Below are 21,795 nucleotides of genomic sequence, written 5' to 3'. Positions count from 1 at the left end.
TAGAAAGTTGGCAACCCTACCAGGAGATGAAAGTTGCCAGCTGTCCTTGCACTGTTTCACAATGATCTTTGCAATGCTTCCTAAAAGGTAGAACGAACACTGATGGTGTCCCTTGACAGCACGTACATGGCAGTGTTGGCTGTAGCTTTATCAGCTACAGCTCTGGCAGAACTAGTGCTCTTCTCTTTTGTACAAAGTCATCTAGAGCTAAACGGGCCCCATTTTCATGTAGCAAATGAAAAAAGAGACACAAAGTACGTATCACAACACAGGTTTAATTTCTTATGCAATTATAAAATTTGAACAGCAATGGGTTAGCAGTAAGAGCTGGATACTCGGTAGTGTGGAATGTTGTGAACAGATTTTTCCGTTTATTTATACAGACACTGAATAGAAGCACTATCGTTTTAGCACTGTGGGATGAAGCTCCCTCCAGGTGAGGAAGAAAATCGGAAAAGGAAAGATTTGACTGGCTGGAGAGGGTTGAGAAAGACTGACTCCATTCAATTCAGGAGCAGGGGATTAGGATTTGATTTCCCACTCTAGCTACTCCCAATTTCCCCACCCACCCACCAATGAACCAATGTCTGTATAAAGGAAGGAAGGAATAATGTGTAGTTACTGCAACCATACAATCAACAGTATAGAGCCAAGACACTCACAATGGACAAGGAAAAGTAGCCAGAGTGAAGACCTGTTGTCTGCAATTTTACGGAGATGGATTGTGTCAGTTAAATATTAAAGATGCATAAATGAAAATTTGCTAAGTGCCTTCAATTGTGAAATTGCAATTTGAAGCGAGTTATTCACACACCAGGAGCCAGACTCTCTTGCTTGTGAGCACTTTCCCAAGCCGCATTAGCATCTTAAGAGTCTAATCTCCTTTCAACATATGGCGTAACTCCCAGAAACATGGAGAATTATGCTTGCACATCTAGAGAAGACACTTAAGCCTTGACCTCAAGTGCTAATAGGTTAAATTAAAACTTTTCTGCACTCTGTAAGTTGAGTTTTAACCATAAGGGGTAAACTTTCAAAGCAGTGCAGGATTTTTGAGCTGTGCAACGGCAGTGATTACAACCACAGACATTTCTTTGGAGGGTGGGAGAAGATTATCAGAGACCCGCAAATCCACAGATACCTGAAAATTTGCAGATACCCACGGATCATTTTTGCAGATGCAGATACCAATTTTGTATCTGCACAGAGCTCTAATGATTATTTCCCAGACAGTAGTAACTGGTCTGCATACAAGAGAAAAATATGCAGAGTAGCTGAGGTGACCCTCTAGGATAGACATTCTAAAACCTTATTATTACATGTTATCTTTTGTGCAGATGACATATTAGAACCAAGTAAGCACCGGGTCAGTTTCCCCGTAAAAAAAATAAATTCTGCTGATCAGATTTACAATCCTAGGTCTCTGGCTGAATTAAGTGGTGGTAGTTTTCCAACTGGTCTCCCCTTATTATTTGTTATCAACTTCCCTTCAGCTGGAAACTCCTGTTGTTATACTTACAAAGTAGCTAAGGAAGCAGCCTGTGGTTTGTACTCCTACTGGTGTTTATTTACAATCTGAGGCAATTTAAAAAAAAATGCTAAAACTTTTTCCTACTCCTTTATGGAAATTTAGTTCCGTTGGGTATTAGTCCTAAGAAATTCAACATCTAGGCCCCAATTCAGCAAGATGCTTAAGGTTGAGCCTAACTAATTTCATTAGCACTACTCACATGCTTTGGTGCATGGCTGAACTGGGATTTTAGAAAAAAGCAGCAGCTTTTACGAGCCTCCTGATGCTTCTTCACATGATTCTCCAATAGACTCCTCTTGGTCATGCTAAGTTACTTTTTAACTGCTAGATTAATCTACTGTGGGAGCAATGCTACGGGACAAGTTCAAAACAGGCAACATCTTCTGGTTCATAACAAAAAAAAAAATAGGAGAAAAATCACAAGAACTGACCAATCCCAAAGCAGACGCAGAAAAAGCACACTAGATATTGAAATACACATTAACAGAGTATCTGAAGTGCTGCCCATCCTCTACCTACGATAATCAATGGGAACTAGTAACACTAGAATCTAGCAACATCTGAATTTAGAATTCCAAGTCTATTCACATTTCTTCCCCCCTCCCTCCCAAGTACAGCATCTTTGGTTATACATTTTACCACCTACGGATCCTCTCCCCCAAAAGCTTGACTGTTAAAAATAAGCCTTTGATAAAAAAATGTAGGTGGAGTTATGGCTGAGGATATATTGCCCACTAGAATATTAATATGAACCCTAAGAAATACATTAAGGATTGAGGAAATTCACAGTTAAAAGGATTTACCACCAACTTCCCAGTGCAGCATAGGAATTCCAATAGTACACTCCTTAGTCATAGGAGGATACGTGACGGAAGAGCGGGTTGTCACTGTAAAGCAGGTCCTTGCATACCTGGGATTAAGCCCTATGCTCCTAAATAAATTTGCAGCCAGAGACTAAGGATTGGGTTCTCCCTTTTGCTGGCGCAATGTTTAAGAGCTGGACAGGGAATGGAACTGGAGATGCAACAAGTGTGTGTCAACCCCTGAATTGTTTACATCGTGACTGGTGACTGACCTAAGAGACAGGGCCAGGCGGGAGAGATGGCAGTCATATCTTACCTGACAGAAAGGAGGTTGCACGCAGAGCCTATATGTGAGCCAGCTCCTTCCCACAGGGACACAAGATGAAGTCAGTCAATCCCATAGTGAGGAGCAGGTGGTGTGTGGAGTGGTTTGGATAAAGACAGATCTCTGGAAAGTGGTTTCTTTGACTCTCATTGGACAGACAGATACAGCAGTGATGGTGAACATGGTAGGCTGGGCTGTCTGGTCCACAGGGGAATGCTGGCTGAGTAAAGGTAATCTCTGTTTTAAACAGAAGGTCTAGAAATGATCACCTTCAGCCTGTAGCAGAAGGGTGACTCTTGAGTCTCTGGTGTGCAATTCTCCTGTCTGTATGTAGAATATGGATGGAGGTAGTAGTCTGTGGCATGTATGGAAAATAGAGCTGACGTCTGTGAGGTCTCAAGCTTAGATAAATGAGCAGAGGGGTAGAGTTAAGGTTGGTGTTGGAACCTTAACTAAGGATGTGCTGACAGGCGTGTCATTTGGTGAGCGATGTACTAACTTTTTAAAAAAGGGCAATATTGTCAGGGAATTCCTTTAGTTTACACTGGAATGGAGAAAAGTTGTAAAGGCTGCATCTTTGCCAGACCTGTGTTACATCAGTGGTGCTATGACTCTGTATTATAAGCTCTTATGATAGAACACAGAATTTATGCCATGTCTCCAAAATGGGTTTTCAAAACTGGCACGACCAGAATCACAACCGAAGTCTCTTGATAGTTCTAAAAGGCCACCAACAAAACCTGCTGAGCTGGTGTTTGCTCTTAGACTTGCATTTCAGGCCTCACTAAAAAGTTACAACTTCCACAGCAAAGCCCACAAATGGTTGACTATTCTATTCACGGGGCTTTGCTTTCTGACAGAGCTTGAAGTTCAGAGACTTAATGAGATGACAACATGTTTTAGAACAAAACACACTCAGGGGACACCACTGAAGAGGTCCAAACTAGTTGATCCAGTCAACATATCCAGAACTGCAGAGGGCTCAGAAAGTGGGTAGAAGAAAATCAGATGATTCCCCACTATGTGCAAAAGAACTGGGATTAGGGAGAGAATGGTGAAGATGCTCTTCTAGGAAAGGGATTTGACTAACAGTGGTTCATTTTATAAAGACAAGATTACAGGCAAGTTTGTAGGCATAGCCTCCCACCATCCTTAGCTCGCTTAGAGGAAAAAGAAGCCCAGCTACCTGCGCTGAGCTCCAGGGACAAATTGCCACTGTTGGGCCCTATTCAACAGCATGCATAAAAGAAGCAAATCCCGAATCTAAGCAGCATCATAGTTGTGTGTGATTGGCAGGAAAGTTCAATTTGTGAAAGTGCTCAAGGAAGTCCTGGTTCTGTTCTCCCTTTTGTTCCAACCTGTTCGGGGTTTTTTTGGTTGTTTTCAAGAGGTGCCAGAGAGAGCTGGGCAATCAGTTTCATTACCTGAAAGGTAAAGGAGGCTTACAGTCCAAGGAAAGCAACACTTACGCCCAAAGGCTGTGCTAGACATTTTGCTCACCTAATACATCCAAGATTCAGCAAAAGGCACGTCATAAATAGAGGGCGGCGTTGCCCACCCTTGATCACTCCTTGCCAGGGTCACAGCAGCACAAGAGAATTCATTCCAGAGCTGCCAAGGGGAAAACTAACCCTTTAAGAGCATCAGAAGTGCTCCTCAAGCGGATGGAAATGGAGGCAACACTCAATGCAGTTTCACTATCCAATGAACTCTTGAGAGAAGATTAATAACTCTCAGAAGCTGGAACTCGAGTGGATAGTCGTTTGTATTTACAGCCGCATTCTGTAATTTCTGAACCGTCACGGCTGAGGCAACACGCTCAGAGCCTAGCTGGATGGAGGCAAGAAAAGGAGAAGGGACTGTTGTATCTTCCCAATGCAAAACCTTAAGGCCATTTAAGGAGGTGGGCCGGCAGACCCTGAAGCGATCTCCATCTAGTCCTTGGCAGGAAGGATACTGGCTTAGCTCTGAGGGATTAAAGCAGGTAGAAAATAAAATATTATTGCTGCTCTGACAGGGACATAACTGATTTAGCAGGGGGAGGAAGGAAGAAAGTACTTTCCAAGTTATTAGCCTGAAACACCTCTTCTACTCAGCATATTGGCTAACTTGGCTTGAAGACAATCCAAATAGCAAGGACAGATGAACACACGCCCATTAAAAAAACAAACAAAAAAAACCCTACCCCTTCATAGCTTCCCTTTCCCTACAAAGTTTTCCTGTACAGGCACTTTCTATATTACATATTCTTGGGGACAGAAAAATTTCAGCCCAGAAACAGGCCTTCCATCTCAAGAAATAGAACACTCCCACAAACAGGCAACATTCAGAAGGAATTTTAATTAACCAAATGGTTCAGGAAAGGGGAGGAGGAACCCAAAAACAGGACATTGCATCTTAAAGGCTGCATGTCAGTCATGAGGCAATGCACAGGAAGCCATTTGGACCTTTGTCAGTGCAGAACCAGCCTCAGCATCCAGAACCTCTCTTTTCTACTCCTTCCTTATATAGGCTAAGTATTATATACATATATAAAAAAATACAAACTTGAGTTTGTTATAAAGTGGCTTCTCTCTCCTATGCTCGCTTGGCACATGAATGCATGCAAAGCTAGCAGGTTCCAAGGGCTGCACAAACAGCAGGTTTTGGCAACAACAACAACAAAAAAATCCCAACCCCCTGCCCTCCCAAAAAACAAAAAAGCGAAAAACCACACACAGCTAAAATAGATAAGCAAGATTAAAAGCCACTGAACTGAAAACCATGTATTTTCCCCAATGGTATAGAATTAGGAATACAGTTACAATGTTTAAAATTGTTTCTGGAGTCTCATCCTCTCTCCCAACTCATGCCAAAGTTCATAGCAGCGTAACACGAGAGATTCCTCGAGAAACATCAGCCCAGTATTCTCTGCTTTCGGAGTGAGTTCACAGGTCAAAAGTTCAGTCAGTCCGCAGAATCATAGGGGGATGCTCACTGTCTTCGTCCAATCGCAGTGCATTGGTTTCATCTTCCAGGCAAGCTCCACCCACTGCACCCAGATCATCTGTATAGGCTGCAGAGAAAGTGACAGTGGTTGGGGATCAGCAGCCAAAATTGGAGTGTGGATGCAAGACAGCGCCTGTTGCAAGCTGATAAGCTCAAGCACAAGACACTATGTTTTCTAAACCAAGATTTGCTGATCAACCGGTTTCTGAACTTAAGCACAGCTCACTCCCTTGTTCTGGGACTCAAATTCTGGTCTCCACTATGCCAGTACCAATTTAATGTGTATGTCAGAGACTGGTGGGACAGCAAAAAAGGTCACAACAGCAACCAAAACATTGGGGTGCCTCTTGCAACTCTTACAAAACAAGGACTGCAGTCCAGAGGCTGAGCAGAAGCTGGAACCAAGCATCTGGCCCAACACTACGTAAGGTTAACAAGCTGTCAAACTCTAAGGCACACATTACTATGATATCCAAGCACAGTTCATACTGAGTTCTGTCCAGACTGCACAGACACTAACAGACAGGGCTCGACAAGTTCTGGAAAACCCTACTCGCCAGACAAAAAAGGGACTCGCCACCCTCCCCCCAAAACAGTGGTTTTTTAATAGCATAAATTACGAATAAGAATAAGAACAGTAATTACTAATAACTTATTAATAAATATTTATTAATAACTTGGGTGATATCTTATAAATCTCTACCTTTTCCCTCTGCTGCCATGTCTCCTCCCCTTGCTCCGTCATCTCCCCTGGTGCCTGCTGCCCCCCAACCCCTCACCCTCCCCGCTGTCCTGACTCCTGCCCTTCTCACTGCCTTCAGCCTTCCTGAGACCTGCCCCCCCTCCACCAGCCCTTCTCTCCCCCCTGTGCCCACTCCTCCAGTAGCTCCACTCTGATCATGTGAGCTACCCCTCCTCATCCCCTCTCCTAACACCTCCCTCTACACACCTGCCCTGCCTCTCTCCTCTAGTGCTGGTCCCTCCCCTGAAGGTGTCTGCCCTTCTGCTTCACCCCCAGAATCCCCTGGCACCTGCGCCCTCCTGGTACCTCCCCCTTCTCTCACTGCCCCTGCCCCCTTTGCTCTCTTTTTCCCTGATGCCCATCCCCTCACCACCCTCTGCCCCCGTTCCCCTCATGCCCCTGTGCCCTCACACATGACTTGCTCCATCCCCGCCTTCCTCATGCCCACCCTTTCTTTCTAGCCTTCTCCCAGCACCTCCCCCTTCCCCCTCTAGCCCCCAGTGCCCTTACTCTCTCCTCTCCCGGCATCACCCTGTTCCCCCCTCCCATTGACACCTCCCCTCCTGCCCTTTTCCTCATTTTCTGCACTTGGCCCCCTGGCATTTGTCTCTCTTGCACCCCTGTCCCTTGGTGTCCGCCCCCTCCTCCTGACATCCCTCCTTTCCCCTGCCCTCCCCTCCCCTCAGCACAAGCCCCTTCCCCATATTTTCCCCTCCCCTCTCCACAGTCAAGTCCAGCCCAGCCCCTTCCCCTCCCCCAGGGCCAGCTCTAGGTTTTTTGCTGCCCCAAACAAAACATTTTTGGCCGCCCCCCCTCTTTTTTTTGTCGTCTTTTACACGTTTGCATTTTGCAATTTTTTTTTTGTTTTCATTTTTGCCCTGGCATTTTAGCTCTATAAATAGCAAATAGCATTTTCATTTGTTTTATTCCATAAAGGCAAAGGCGCTTCAAGTGAATTCCCCCTTTCACTCGCTGCTGTATCACAGCAGCCTTTTCGCTGCCCTGTCCAGCCCTTCCCTATGGACAAGGACCCCATCACCCCCGACCCACAGGGGAAACAGGGTGCAGGGACAGCACAGAGCCAGAGGGGTGCAGGGAACAGTGTGGGGGGGGGGGTACAGGGGTAGCACGGGGAACGGGAGGCACAGAGCCAGAGGGATTCAGGGTGCGGTGGAGGCACGGGGAATGGGACGCGGGGAACGGCAGGGGCAGAGGGATCGGGGTCTAGGGGCAGTGCAGGGAATGGGTAGTATAAAGCTGGGGGGGCAGGGATCGGAGGGGAGCAGGGTGCAAGGGCGGCACAGAGCCATAGAGTCACAGGGAAGAGGGAGAGCAGGGGATCCGGGGTACAGGGAAACAGGGGCAGCGTGGGGAACAGGCGGCATAGAGAAAAAGGGGTGCAGGGCGGGTGCAGCGAGCCGGGTGCTTGGCCGGGAGCGATCTCTCACCGGCGAGGGAGTTGGGGCCACGGCAGGACCGGAGCCGGCAGGGCGGGGCCTGGCTGCGCTGCAGCCAGTTCTCGGGGCCACGCATCCAGAGCCGAGCTGCCGCGGCCTTTTAAAATCAGCGGGGCCATGTCACACCAGCGTCCTGGAGTCTGCTGGCATCCCGCCCTCTGACTTGTGCCCTGCCTTCTCGCGCCGGAGCTGCACACAGGCAGCCTGGCGCTGAGAATCACTGCACTTCCCCCTTCCCGGCGGCGCTCCGCTCCTCCGCCCAGCTGGCGGATCGGATGGGGCTGCATCGCCCATAGTGCGGGCTGTGGCCAGCCCATCACAACCGCCCACTGGGCCAGTCCTCCCTGCACTTGCCAGCTGATAAAGTCTACTCGCCACGGGCGAGCGCATTTGTCGAGCCCTGCTAACAGAAGTAACGATTTGGCCAGTGAAGATTCTAAAGCGGCTCTCAGAGTCACTTAACAGCTACCCTCGCCTTCCCACTATGACTAACAGAACAACACTTCATAACCGGTTTAGAGTAAAAGATAAAGGTTAAAACTTGGAAGACCACAAAAAGCCGTCTGGGACAGTCATCTTCAGAATCATTTTCCCCGGGTTTTCCAGTGTTATTCTTACCATGTCTTGTGGGTGATGAAGGCACATAAGTACCTTTTGTCACAGCGGCACTATATGTTTGCGCTACTAGTGGCCGGTCATGTGATGCAGACTCTAAAATTTCATTGGCTGGCTCCATGCTGCCATCCAGCCTAGTGGGTATAAGGAGGCATTAGAAGCACAGAAGTGGTTCAAGTAACGATCACCAATACAATTCCAAGACCTTCATATTATGCATGCAAGAAAAACATGTGTGGGTGTGACATTTAAGAGGTTCTTATGGCCTTCGGTCACTCAACAACTTTCTAATCTCCAATGTCACACATCACTTACACTGTGACCAAGAGGTCAGCCTTGCAGAGAACTGTAGGGAAAGCATTTGGTGGACTGCACATCTCACCACAAACACTAAAACAAATCATCTAAATCTGGCAGGCTGGATGTGGTCAACAGGCCGTAGACCTTTGTCTGGTCCCCGATCTCCCACCAGGGGAGAGCAGCCTCATATCCCTTCCATTCTGTCCTCTCCCACAGCCTCAGCTCTGACAACACCAGGGCGGCACGCATGCCGCACTTACAGCCATGATGCTAGGAGTGGTGAAGATGTGAGTGCCGGCCGGTGGCACGGCTGCAGCGCTGTCTGCCCCAGTGCTCTAAGCAGCACAGTCTGGGAAGCAGAGGTTTTGCACAGGGGTGGGAGCTCCCTGGGGCAGTTGGATGGGAGACCAGGGATTCCAAGGGGGCAGTCAGGGGATTATATCAGGGGCAGGGACCAGGCCACACCTGGCTGTTTGGCGAGGCACAACCTCTCCTACCCACCTTCCATACAATTTCTGAACCCTGATTTAGTGACACTGTTAGGTTGGTTTTTTCCCCCTATCGCAGATGGAAACCAGCAGAATCTGGCAACCCTGCCTATGGGCAATGGTAAACAAAATGTCACGCAGACCCTGGGTGGACTGCCCCAAGTTGCCCACCACTGCACTAGATAATTCAGACCAGAAACAGGGCGCACGTTTTTATTTTTAAACGATGATGATTACCAAGTAGAACAATCCACCTAAGCAATGTGGTGGATTACCCAGGACTTGAAATATTTAAATCAAGCCTGGATTCTTTTCTAGAAGATATGCTTTTGCCCCAAAAGACATTAAAGCCCCTTTGCAGGAACTACTGGGTGAAATTCCACGACTTGCAATATACAGGGGGTCAAACTACCTGATAATGTAGTGTCTTTCTGGCCTTAAAAAAAAAAAAAAATCCATAAACCCCTGCTATGCTATTAGCCCTGATCTCTCCTAAACCATTCTATAGAACAGCTACTAAAATAGGCCATGTGGCTACGGCCTACAGACAAGGTAGCTTACAAGTAAGCCTGTACTAAGGTGTTAAAATACGATTATTTGGCTAATCGACTATACAATTAGTCGATAAGTGCCTCTGCAGAGCCTCAGCAGGTGGGGAGGGGAAGGGGAGGATAGCTCCACAGGAGCCAACTCGAGCCGGGACTGAGCAGCCCTGGCTCATACTCGCTCCAGAGCCACCCACGCTATGGCTCTGCATTTTAGATGTAGTAAGAGCTGCTGGGCTCTTACTACATTTAAAATTCAGAGGTGCAACAATCAGTACGAGCTGGAACTGCTTGGTCCCGGATCGTGTTGAGTCCTGCAGCCCCTGTTCACAGCAGTCAGTCATGTCCACTGTGAACAGGGACTGGTGCTGGAGCAGCCCATGTGCAGCGGCCAGGCTTGGCTACGGACAGGAGCTGCTACCTGAGCAGACCCTGCCTGTGGTCAGCCCTGGCCAATGTGAACAGGGGTTGCTTGGTGGCAACAGCTCCTGTCTGCAGGGTGGGCCCAGCTCCCTGCTGGGGATACTGCCTCTGATAGAGGTGGGGGGGGGGCAGGCGGCACCCCGAGATGGTGCTGGGGGAACCGGCTTTTAAGCCAGTTCCCCCCAGCACTGGCTCCTGTCCCACCCTTGCTGCCTCTAAGAGCAAGAAGCAGAAGTGCCCGCTGTGGGAACTGGTGTGTACGGGGACAGAAGCAGTCTCTGCTCACACTGTTTCCCACTGTGCCTCTGCCTCCCCTTCTCCACACAGAGATGGTACTGGGAGGAAACCAGCTTTTCTGGTTCCCCCCCAGCACTGGCTCCTGCTCCCACCCTTGCTGCTTCTCTCTGATAGAGGCAGCAAGGCGGGGGGGGGGGGGGGAAGAGGGAGGACTAGTCGAGTGGACTGATAAGCATTTGCTTATCGGACAGTCGACTAGTCGCTTACATCCCTAGCCTGTACTGTGACATTATATAATCAGTGCAAAAGGTACTCTCTGTATTTGTAAAATGAGGATCCTGGCACTTCTCCTTTGGAAAGTTCTCTGGATGAGGCGTGTTAAGTGTCACACGTTTCATATTCTTGTCACAGTAACAACCACCAGCAGGAGATGGGAGTATAAGCTAACAGCAGATTGATTCTTGATTGCTATCAGACAGCATTAAGTTCCTGCTGCAAGTGTGATGCTTATTGTAACAGTTCCTTGGAAGGAACAAGCAGAAGACGCTAAAGGTTACTCGCCTCCTGCCTCTGCTCTTAAAAAAATATCAATACAAAAATGAGTTCTAAGGTTTGAGTTCAGCAACAGGAAATGAGTTTTGGAACAAGAGAGATTTTTATCAGGCCAGTTATATTAGAAAAACAAATGTGACAAGTACTCAGGAAGGGCTGAGTCTGGACTTACTTGTGCTGTTTCATTAGTGTGCACTCTCCTCCTTCCTGGGGATCTAGGTTGTACATATAGAGGTACCCATCAGACGCTCCCACCAGTAAACGGGGAATCTTCTGGATTCTAGGGGAGATCACGAGAGGACACTGAAAACCAAGTTTTAGGAATGTGACAGTTTTATACCAGCAAAAAGAGTGGTTTCTAAGGGATCACTTCCACTCACTTGTTCCCTCGCTATAGCTCATAAGAAATCTGGTATCAATGGCTACATAGGCAGGGTTCCCATGACAAAATAACATACAGGGCAATCCAGCAAAAAACTACCACTGGCATTAAAAGAGGGCCAACCGTCTAGATCTTGTGCACATCAATTGACTCACATTTGGAGGCAGTATTGCCTAATGGCTAAAAGAGCCAAGGAGTCAGGAGACACTGGTCTGCTTACTAGCTCTGCTACTCATTTGCTGTGGCCTCCTATGTCACTCAATTTCTCCATCTAAGGCGACAATATACTTCTCTATCACACAGGCATGAGGTGAGGCTGATTTCACATCTGCAGAGAGCTCAGAGATCATAAGAACGGCCACATTGGGGGTACGTCTAGACTACATGCCTCTGTAGTCAGACCAAAGGTCCATCTAGCCCAGTATCCTGTCTTCCAACAGTGGCCAATGCCAGATGCCCCAGAGGGAGTGAACAGAACAGAGAATCTTCAAGCAATCCCTCCCTGTCACCCATTCCCAGCCTCTGCCAGAGTCCAGGGACACCATTCCTACCCATCCTGGTCAATAGCCCTTGATGGACCTAACCTCCATGAATTTATCTAGTTAAATTCTAGATCAGATTAAATACGATTCAATGTGAAGTGAAACTTGTAAGTTTGAGTAGATCTGCACAAATTTATTAATTCCCCACAAAACACATGTAATATTGCAGTTTATTACTTTGATAGCTGTGTTCAGACTGAATGAAGACTAAAATATGTGTAGTCATTTTAAAAAGATTTGTGAATACCATGCTTTTACCAAATCTGAGAGATTGTCTCAGGAAAGTGCCAAAGCTGGGGTCTGCAATTCCCTTTAAAGTCTTCTATATTGGATAGTCAGGACTGTCTAATGAACTACATAATGCCAAATGTACAAGCATTTTATTTAGCACAAAGGGGGAATGAATATTGTAGGTCTGAGTCTGTTCTTCCTTCACTATAAAGGATTTCGGGAACCTCACAAAATCGTCTCTAAAAAGCCATTAATGCCACAATCACCCCTGAAGGAACGCTCTACCCTCTATTTCAGTCAACTCTGAGTAATTAGTTCCTGAGCACGACGAAGCTTCTAAATGGTTCCAGCCCCTGATGTGTTCTATACATGAGCCATTTAGCTACAAATGAGATGTGTGACCTGACATGCCGGACAAGCTTGACACATTATCTACACAGTCAATGCTTCCTTTGCTTGATGCTGGCAATCCACCAGATGGTGAGGAAAAAACACAACTCATCTCTAAACTCACGTGGCGAGAGCACAGATGTTTTTGTGTCCGCAGAATGGCAGGCGGACTGTAGCAAAGGCTCTGCCCTGGTTGAACATTTCAGTGACTTGAGAGGGCAGATAGCTTGTGGAGGCCATCAGCACTTTTCCAAAGTAACCTGTCCAGGTAGTGGGCTCTTCCTGAGGTCTAAAGTTTAGGAGGAAGAAAAAGGAATGTTGCATTCTATCGTGTATTTTGACATTAAAAACAACCTGCAAAGGAAGAAGGATGGTTGGTGATCTTTTTATTTTGACATACAAAGGCTCTTTTCCTAGTTTTCCTCCTTCCCCTTAGAAATAACACTACTGATACATCTAGTATGTCTATTTTTGTTGGGCTTCTCACTGGACGTCTTATGTACTATGAGCATTCTTAGCCCTTTATTGAAATGGTAGGATGTTAAAATTGCTAACTTTTTTCTGTTTATAAAATTGCATTATGAAGTGTTAAATACAAAGTTTAAGCAACCCCAAAATAAAAAAGAGCCACTTCCATTCTCAATCAAGTTTCACTCTCATTTATATAGTATCATCATTCAACTATTATCCACAGAGTCTCTCAGCGATAACAGTAAATAACATCTGAATTTCTAATATAAATATCATGCAAGAAAACCGAGAAACCTTTCTAGAACTCCTTTATGCATCATGACACAGCCAACAGGGCTCAAATATAAATTTCCTTTGTAGGTCACCTTTGAAATGATAATCTAGAGAGTTAGTATGCTCCATGTGCTCACCAACATGAACGTAAGTGTTTTAAGTTGCAGCCTTTTATAGCACTTTGTGCATCTGAATGTCAGCACTATGATACACACAGGTGAGGAAGATGACTGACTTTGTGTAGTAAGAGGCACATGTGTGATTAAAAAATTTATCTGCCCCTCATACTTCCCCCAAGGACATTCCAAATTCTCATTAGCAGAAATAACTTAGCTATTTACAGAGGCACATGTATTTCAGCAGCTGGATTCAAACAGCTGATCCACAATTCTCTTGCTATGTCCATGCCCTTAACAGTAAGGGGTTTTCAAAAGATGGAAACGTCTAAGATGAAAATTCATCCAGATTATCAAATAAATCAGTTTCTTGAGCATTTCTGAAACTTACTTTTCTTTCACAGTCTCGAGTTTGAAGATGTGCACTGTCTCTGTGTTACTGGATGCAGAAAGGAACATACCATCCATGCTGAAGGCCAACGAGCAGATGCTTACACACCTAGAAAAGAAAATAACTGCATAAATCTCTACATACTAGTGCTAAACCAACCCAGAAACAGTATCATTAAATCATATACAGCTCGTGAGTCTCAGTTAACGTGAGAATATTAGTTCCTCACGCTAACGTATAGGAATTTTTGTCATTGAATATTTCCAGCCTCTTCAGTTAAACCAGCTGCACTATGCAGGCCAGGAAAAAAACAATCCGGAAATGTTGCAGAAAGGTGGAAAGACAGCTTTCCTTTTCAGTCTTGTATCAGAGACTTACAGATCACTCACATCTAAGCCAAGATCCCCAAAGGACTTGGAGCCTGTGTGCAGTGCCCCCGTGAATCAGAAAAGGGAAAACATTTCTATAGAACATTCTGAACTCTTTTCACTGACATTTCCTGATTCACTCAAGGAGAGAGAATCTCAGGCTTTTGAGTTTGGATGGCTCGTTCTTCACTGGATTTCAACTGAGACACCAGCTAGGGAATCAGCAGGCATCAGAGTCCAAATTCGGTCTACCCATCTCTACATAAAGCCCAGTGCAACTACATGGCTAAGTGTCATACCAACTGCAGTATTATACCAATGATTTACTGTCATCAAAATGGTTAAAGAGATTTGAAGTAGTGTGAAAACAAACTATCAGCTATTTACACGTCATTTTTCTGTCATGAAATCTGAGTGTGCCCCAAATGTGAACTTGATAGCCTTTGTGAAATGAGTTTTTAAAGTCTCAAGAGAGGCCCAGGTCTGAATGAATCATAGAGAGATCAAACACTTGTATCAGTTCTTTTCAATACCTATTCTAGTGTTTTATACCTGTAGATTAGTGCAGCCTCACATAGTACTGTAATCATACCAGATACATTACAGTAGTTGACCTGTGTCAAACAAGTATCCGCACCAGTAAATTTCTAATCTAAAAGCAAGTACAATAATGCATGTGGCAAGCTTTGGAAGGGAAGGAAGCTAGCATACATTCAACTGAAAGTTGTTCCAGGCACACTAAATGATAGGAAAACAAGAGTGGGCGAAGGACACTGATGCGGACAGACCAGGTGCCAGCTCATGCTAAAGTCCCCACATCTCAGTTGAGCAATGGTAAACACACAGCTGGAATCACTCTGGATCACCTGTGTATTAACAGTGTTAAAATCAGTGTTGTAAGAATATGTTCACCATTAGGATTTTATTAAACTGTTGCAAGTTGCTGCATGCATTGATCTCACTTATCAGAGTGATAACCATAATGGAAGGTAAGATTTGAGCCCTTCTTTTGTGAACCTCTGTGATTCTAAAAGTCACCAGAAAGAGGAGAGAGAGAGAGACCAGTTAGTGTGAACTGCTAATCTTCAACAGAAGATGTTATGTCCTTCACAACAGGAAAGGGCCACAAATACCAAACTGATTATTGTGGGATGTCAAAGAGGACAAAAAAAAGTTTGTCTCCTCTCTCTTTCATGCTGCCCCAGTGAAGATGAGTCATGCAAGTGGATTCCTCCGAGAAACTGAGTTTGCACATAGGAGAAGGATAGAAGCCCCCAAACAAAAGGAACTAGGTATTTCTATGTAGCTTGGACTCTAGAAGGCAATGTTTTTTCGGGCACAGGCATGAGAATCCCCACTGCTTAGCTTGGGTTAACCCTAAAGGACATGCAGAACTTGCTAATTATAGAAACATCTATTAACTTTTGAAATTTAAGATTGTAACTCATTTACCTGCTTTAACCTTGTACAATAACTCTCTGATTTCCTTTTCCTATTTAAGGACTTTTCATATAATTTTTATAGGATTGATTACAAATGTTGTCTTAGATCTCACACCAAAGGTGCAAGTGACCTGGGGTAAATGAGCAATCCTTTGGAACTGGAAATATCAAAGTGAGTCTCAAATATATGGGACCATCTATCACAAAAAGTATGCTTATCTGGGTAACAAAATAGGCTGGAGTACCCAACGAGACTATATGTGACTCCATCTTCAAGTACTATAGTATTTGAAGAGTTTACACTACCTGAGGAGTTTACACTTCATCAATGGCTAGTAAAATCTAAGTACAGAACTCACAGCTACTTCGAGGTTTGTGCCCTGCTTCCTAGCAGTCTGCCCTGAGGTTGGTACTCACACTCAAGTCGTTATATTTAAGAGGCAGAATTCAGGAGACAAACTTGAGTAGTCTGTAGGGAGGAGCTGTTGGAGAAGAGGAGTAGAGAAATGTAGACAGAAATGGGGTACTTGGTGCTCTGCAGACATGATTTGACTTAATGGGAAAGGGGGATGTCTGCTCAGAAATCTGACCATCTCTCTCCAAACACAGATCAGAGAGAAACAAAACAAACTTCCCATCTGAATACACAGAGACAAGGAAAGAGCAGAGCACAGGAAGGTGAAGCCTAGAGAAAATTGCAATAGTCGAGAAGGAAAGTTATCAGAGTATCAACAAGTACCTTAATACTGAAAACGGGACAAATTTTGGAAATATTGGTCTGCAAGGCAGAGTGTGTGAAAGGGAGGAAAAGAAGAATTGAAAAGGTCACCATAACGGTGATGGAATGACTGAAAAAGTTGTGTCATTTTAATTGGGTTTTTATCTGTCAGTGCTGCTATGTATATTTCAGCTGCATCTGCCAACAAGGACTATTCGCCGTTTAAAATGAAAGAAGAAAGCAAAAAACGTAAGTTTATAAAAAATGCTCATTAATACTATTAGAATCTAAAGGACCCCTTGACACACCCATAATGAATGCTTTTATATTTACACTCAGTTCACAAAAATATACTTGTAATGTTGAAAGATAAGGGCAATCAAATGTATTCTGAAGGCTTTGGAAGTATATTAGAGCCTTCAATAAATGCCAGTATAGCCAAAGATTAAGCACAAGACCTTGCTTGTCATTGCCTAAAAGGCAGACTATATATACATATAACTGACATGCTCTCTTTGGTGAGAAGCTTCTGGTGACACTGGCAAATAAAAACTGCTTGAATACCTTTGAGTTAATGATATAGGAACATGTTATTATAATGTACATTTGTTATGTAGGTGGTGTCCTTGGCCTCTGTTTGTCAGAGGCTGGAGAAGGATGTCAGGAGACAAATTGCTTGATCATTGTTTTCGGTCCACCCTCTCTGGGGCACCTGGTGTTGGCCACTGTCAGCAGACAGGATACTGGGCTAGATGGACCTTTGGTCTGACCCAGTACAGCCATTCTTATGTTCTTATGAGAAATCTGAGGAAAGGGATGGCTCCTTAAGGCTGCTTGTTTCTGATCTCCTGATGAAACTACACAAAGCAGATAGTCACCTGTTTATAATTAACAGTCACTGGAAATTGAATGAGATTTAAATAAAAAATGAGCACCATTATCAAAACTAAAAAGTTAAGATTCTTTAGTTTATGAAAACACGGATAGCTCTCAAAATTAGACTTTCAATTAAAGGCAGATTCCAGTAGGACTTCCATTTTTGTTCATTTATGTTAATCCCTAAATGGCTAGCAAGTAGACCTGAAAACTGGTCATCTCCATCCTTACAATATTCTAAAACTCAGAAGAGGTATATTGCATAAAAACCATCATCCTCATTATTCAAAATAAACTCCCAAGTGGTCAATTTACACTTTCTCTAAAGGAACGTTCAGATAACAACCAGGGATATGTAGTAGAAGTGAAGTATCCTTAGAGTATGTCTACACTACGGATCAATCCAGTGGGGGTTGATTTGATCACTCATGTTGACTCTGGTACTCCATCAGAACAGGAAGTGCAAAAGGAGTTGACTGGAGAGCATCTCCCATTGACACACTGTAGTGAAGACACTATGGTAAACAGATCTAAGCAGGTTGACTTCAGCTACATTATTTATGTAGCTGAAGTTGCTTAACTTAGATTGATCACCTCTCATAGTATAGACCAGCCCTTAAAAGTTCAGCATGGCTACTCTCCCCACCCTAAGATTTAGCTCACTTTGCTATACGATAGTATTAATGCTCAGCAAAGACTCTTCATAAATGGGAGCAGTTGCATAAGCAATTCTAGTAAACTATTGTGAGGTGAAAGGATACTATTTTTCCTAAAGGCAATAATGCACTGCCACACTGAAAAGGAGGTCACCGGGTGCAGGTATTAAGCAAGCACCAATGTTTAACTTTTTAAAAAATCCTAGATTTTAAAAGGAAAACAAAAGAGCTTTTCATCAGCTATGTATTGCACTTGTACACAGCAGAAAAGAGTTAGGTAAAAAAATTAATACATTTTCCCTACAATGCAAAATAGCTTTGGATGCTTTATAATGAAGTAAATATAACCGTATATATGCCATTTTTTCAAAAGTGTACTTCAAGACTTCTGTTTTGCTCCCTTTCCCTCTCCCTATTATAAGTCTATCACATATGTTCTCTATTGCCTCAAGCTTTTAAAATAAGCTTTTCTACTTTAGAAGAAGTCAGGCCTTCATTTCTGTTTTTTGTTGCAAGGCTTTTGGAGGGCTTGATATATCAGGAGAAACTGTAAGAGCAAGACATTTTTTGTTTCCCATTTCCTTCATTCAACAGGAGAACATCTGGCTCAATCTGAACTTCTTTTATGTTTGGACTGGGATGGTGGGGAGCCAGGGCAAGGAGCTGGTTAGAAATCATCCTAAAATTCAGAACAGCATTCTTCCTCCTTACAACTACAATTAGCATTTCTTGATATACTAGCCAATAATCAGCAACATCCTCAGTGTATAATACTAATACAGCTGTCTAAATGATATGGTACATGAGTACAATGAATGAACCCAGTTTTGGACAGCTACATCAGCATAAAATCTCTAAAGCTCTTCCTTAGCTCAGGCATCAGAACTAAACGTCACAAATCTTGAACAGGAAAGATATCTTTCCCAACACCAACATCACTATCCCACAAGCAGCAGTGCTATAGCAGGCAGAACTTGATATATATTGATACAGTCTGCCGGTGTGCTGGAGTGTCTTACAGTGAGAATTATTCAGAGATCTGCAAAGCGGACAGGCTGTTGGTAAAGTCACATAGAGAATATGGCCCTCTGTAGTTCTCTTTTGCTTTCTCACAAACCTGGTCTGTAACTTTAAGGGATCCAGGATCAATTGTACTGTAGTATAAACTTACTTCAGTTACTATGACTCATGGCTATACAAAAGGTCAACTACAGAATACATTGGAAATCTACCACAAAGAACAAGCTTCAGAGAATGAGTGTTTTTGAACTTCACCTCTTCACTCCCCTTCGGAATTCAAAGAGTTTCTGTCCCTCTGGAATGGAAAATACTCGGATCACTGTACCCTATGAAGAAAAAAACCAAGCCTCATTCCTCAATTTAAGTACCTGCTTTGTGGCTCTCACTCTAGTCAATGTTCACAAAGATAAGAGTACCATCACAAGCAGTTCATACTTTGCAATTCTTGTCACAATTGCTGCACACCAGATAAGAGTCACCCAACATAAGCTAGTTGCATTTATTCTTAGTGTTTATTTTTAGAAGGTGAGAAAAGCAGAAAGAGGATGGGATTAATAGCTGATTTACAAAGTTAAAGGGAAGGAAGTTATGCATGAAGGAGGAGCCTTTTCCCTTTCTGAGAATAATTATAACAGTATTTATTTTCCTTGTTGAAAGGAAATGCAACTAACACCACACCTCTTAGGCATGGAACTGTCTAAAAAGAAGTAGAGAAAATGGCATGCACTTCAGTTCTGAAAGAGAGTGCTGATTTGTACAAATCAGACAGAAGTTGGCAGTCTGTGCCAGATAAAGGCTAGTCATTTCTCTCTATTCCACTATGACTTTTACTGTCTTGCTTCTGTTTTTTATTCTTCTTGCTTAATAATACGCAAGCTAGCTAACCTTCCAATATTCTTCATCACTGATGGGGGAAGTCCTGACTATAAACAATTAGATATAATGTAGTAATTTAAAAAGTCTTGTTACCAAATATCCACTAATATCAGTAGCTCCTAATTAAGGGTTTTAATTTTGCTAGCTAACCTCTCTTTTTAGTATTTGTGAAACATTTAAGATACTCTGAAACACTACAAAGTAAGCTTAATTTTGGTCCACATAGTCACAAGCTAATCAAAACTTACCTTTTCTGATGCCGTGGCAAGCTTAGTGCCATTTGCATCAAAAGCCAATGCAGCCAAGGGACTATCATGAGCTGGGATCATATTAGCAGCCCTCTGCAAGAATAAGCCAATAAAATACAGAATTCAGTAAAATCAAAACAAAAAAAATGCAAAGCTGGATTTTTAAGAGAACCCAAACAAACGAAGATTAACTGTTTTAGCCCTGGTAAGGTACAATTTCACTAAAACATTAACATCACCATTCATAAAAATGATTGGCATATCTTAAGGAAAAGATATCTAGGGCTTCTCACACAGGCAACTGCTGAGGAAGGACACAAGGGGAAACAGCAAGAACACAAAAACAGCATTTTTCATTTTACCTCATACTAGGGATATAAAAGGTTAAGCATTAGCCTTACTTGCATGCTTACCCAGTAATCTGTTAACTGGAGGGCCAGACCCCACGTGGAGAAGACCCCTGCCTGTAGCATGGCAGGACCCCATAACCCTCCATAGCTAACCGCTTAAATAATCAAAATTATACAATTAACTTTTTAAATGGGTATTCACATCCTCACCTCATACAAGTTTTTTTTACATAACTGCATTTAAAAACAATGTAAAATTTTAGAGACTACAAACTGAAGCTTGAAGGGGCATACAAATGTTTAGTAGATCTGGCATGTAAATACCTTGCAACACTGGCTACAAGAGAGACATGCAAATACCTATTTTCCCTTTCAGGCAACACAAAGTATGAGGCAGGCAGCATTATCTCCCATAAATGTAAACAAGCATGTTTTTCTTAGTGATTGGCTGAAAAAGAAGTAGAACCGAGTGGACTTGTATGAGGAGAACTGAAAAATTCTATTTCTTTTTTACAGTGCAAATATTTGTAATAAAAATATAAAGAAAGCACTGTACACTTTGTAGTCTGTGTTGTAATTAATTAAGGGTGTGAATGTGTACTCGGTTAATCAATGAGCCTGGGAAGCAGGAGGGAGGGGAGGAGTGCAGATGAGAGCTGATACACTATGGAGTCCCTTGACCCGCACTGCTGACTGATACAGAAGCAGCAGTGCAGGTGATAGGGGGACTCGGTGGGAACTGGAGCTCGCGGGGAGCTGACAAACTGGCTCCCCACAAGCTCCCCACAAGCACCGTTCCCACCTCTCCTCCTGCCACATGTAAACATGTACACATTTTAACATCCCTAGTTGTAACTGAAATCAGTATAGTTGGAAATGTGTAACTAACTTCAGTTTATTAGTAAAAACATCAAAATAGTATTCTATTTTTGTTCAACAGTGCAATTAATCCTGACCATTTTAAAGTGAGTTAATTGGCTTTGTACTAATCGCGTGCTACAACTGTGATAGATTTTTCTAGGGCTCTCAATTTCTTTCTTGTTTGTTTTGTATCTAGAATGCTCAACCCTATCTACTAGTCACATGTAGTATTATACTTTTACTATATTCTGCTGCTTTCTGTCCAGCTTCAGTAGTGGACCAACTACATTAGAGACCTCCTCCCACAATAATGATCTGAAGTAATTTGAGTTTCTATTAACTCCTCTTTGAGTCTAATAAGCCACATTTCACAAAAGACATAACTTTAAAAAATGCCAGTAGCACTGACAAGGTCTCTCACCAGATTGATGGTGTCAAAGACTTGCACCTCTCCGATGGTTGCACTTCCTGGGTAGGCCAGATAGCAGTTGTCATTGTTTATTGACAAGGCGCACAACCCTATGAAGGATAAGCAAAAAAGGATTGAAGAGGCAGAGTCCAAAACATACCCATCAGAG

General features: G+C 43.6%; 1 protein-coding gene across 1 annotated transcript in view; it reads right to left on the bottom strand.

Moving 5' to 3' along the window:
- Positions 1–255: 255 nt before the first annotated feature.
- Positions 256–21,795, bottom strand: part of WIPI2 (WD repeat domain, phosphoinositide interacting 2) — a 39,506-nt gene continuing 17,966 nt past the window's right edge. Inside the window, exons 5-12 of the mRNA XM_075899652.1 lie at positions 21,639–21,736; positions 20,007–20,099; positions 19,138–19,208; positions 13,803–13,910; positions 12,676–12,840; positions 11,179–11,286; positions 8,465–8,595; positions 256–5,714 (exon numbers count right to left, since the gene is read on the bottom strand). Of these exons, the coding sequence (XP_075755767.1) occupies positions 5,602–5,714; positions 8,465–8,595; positions 11,179–11,286; positions 12,676–12,840; positions 13,803–13,910; positions 19,138–19,208; positions 20,007–20,099; positions 21,639–21,736 (887 nt within the window). The 3' untranslated portion in view covers positions 256–5,601. The remainder of the gene's footprint in view (positions 5,715–8,464; positions 8,596–11,178; positions 11,287–12,675; positions 12,841–13,802; positions 13,911–19,137; positions 19,209–20,006; positions 20,100–21,638; positions 21,737–21,795) is intronic.

Source organism: Pelodiscus sinensis, chromosome 16, assembly GCF_049634645.1.
Source record: "Pelodiscus sinensis isolate JC-2024 chromosome 16, ASM4963464v1, whole genome shotgun sequence".
NCBI lineage: Eukaryota > Metazoa > Chordata > Testudines > Trionychidae > Pelodiscus > Pelodiscus sinensis.
This window is presented reverse-complemented; position numbering and strand designations above follow the sequence as displayed.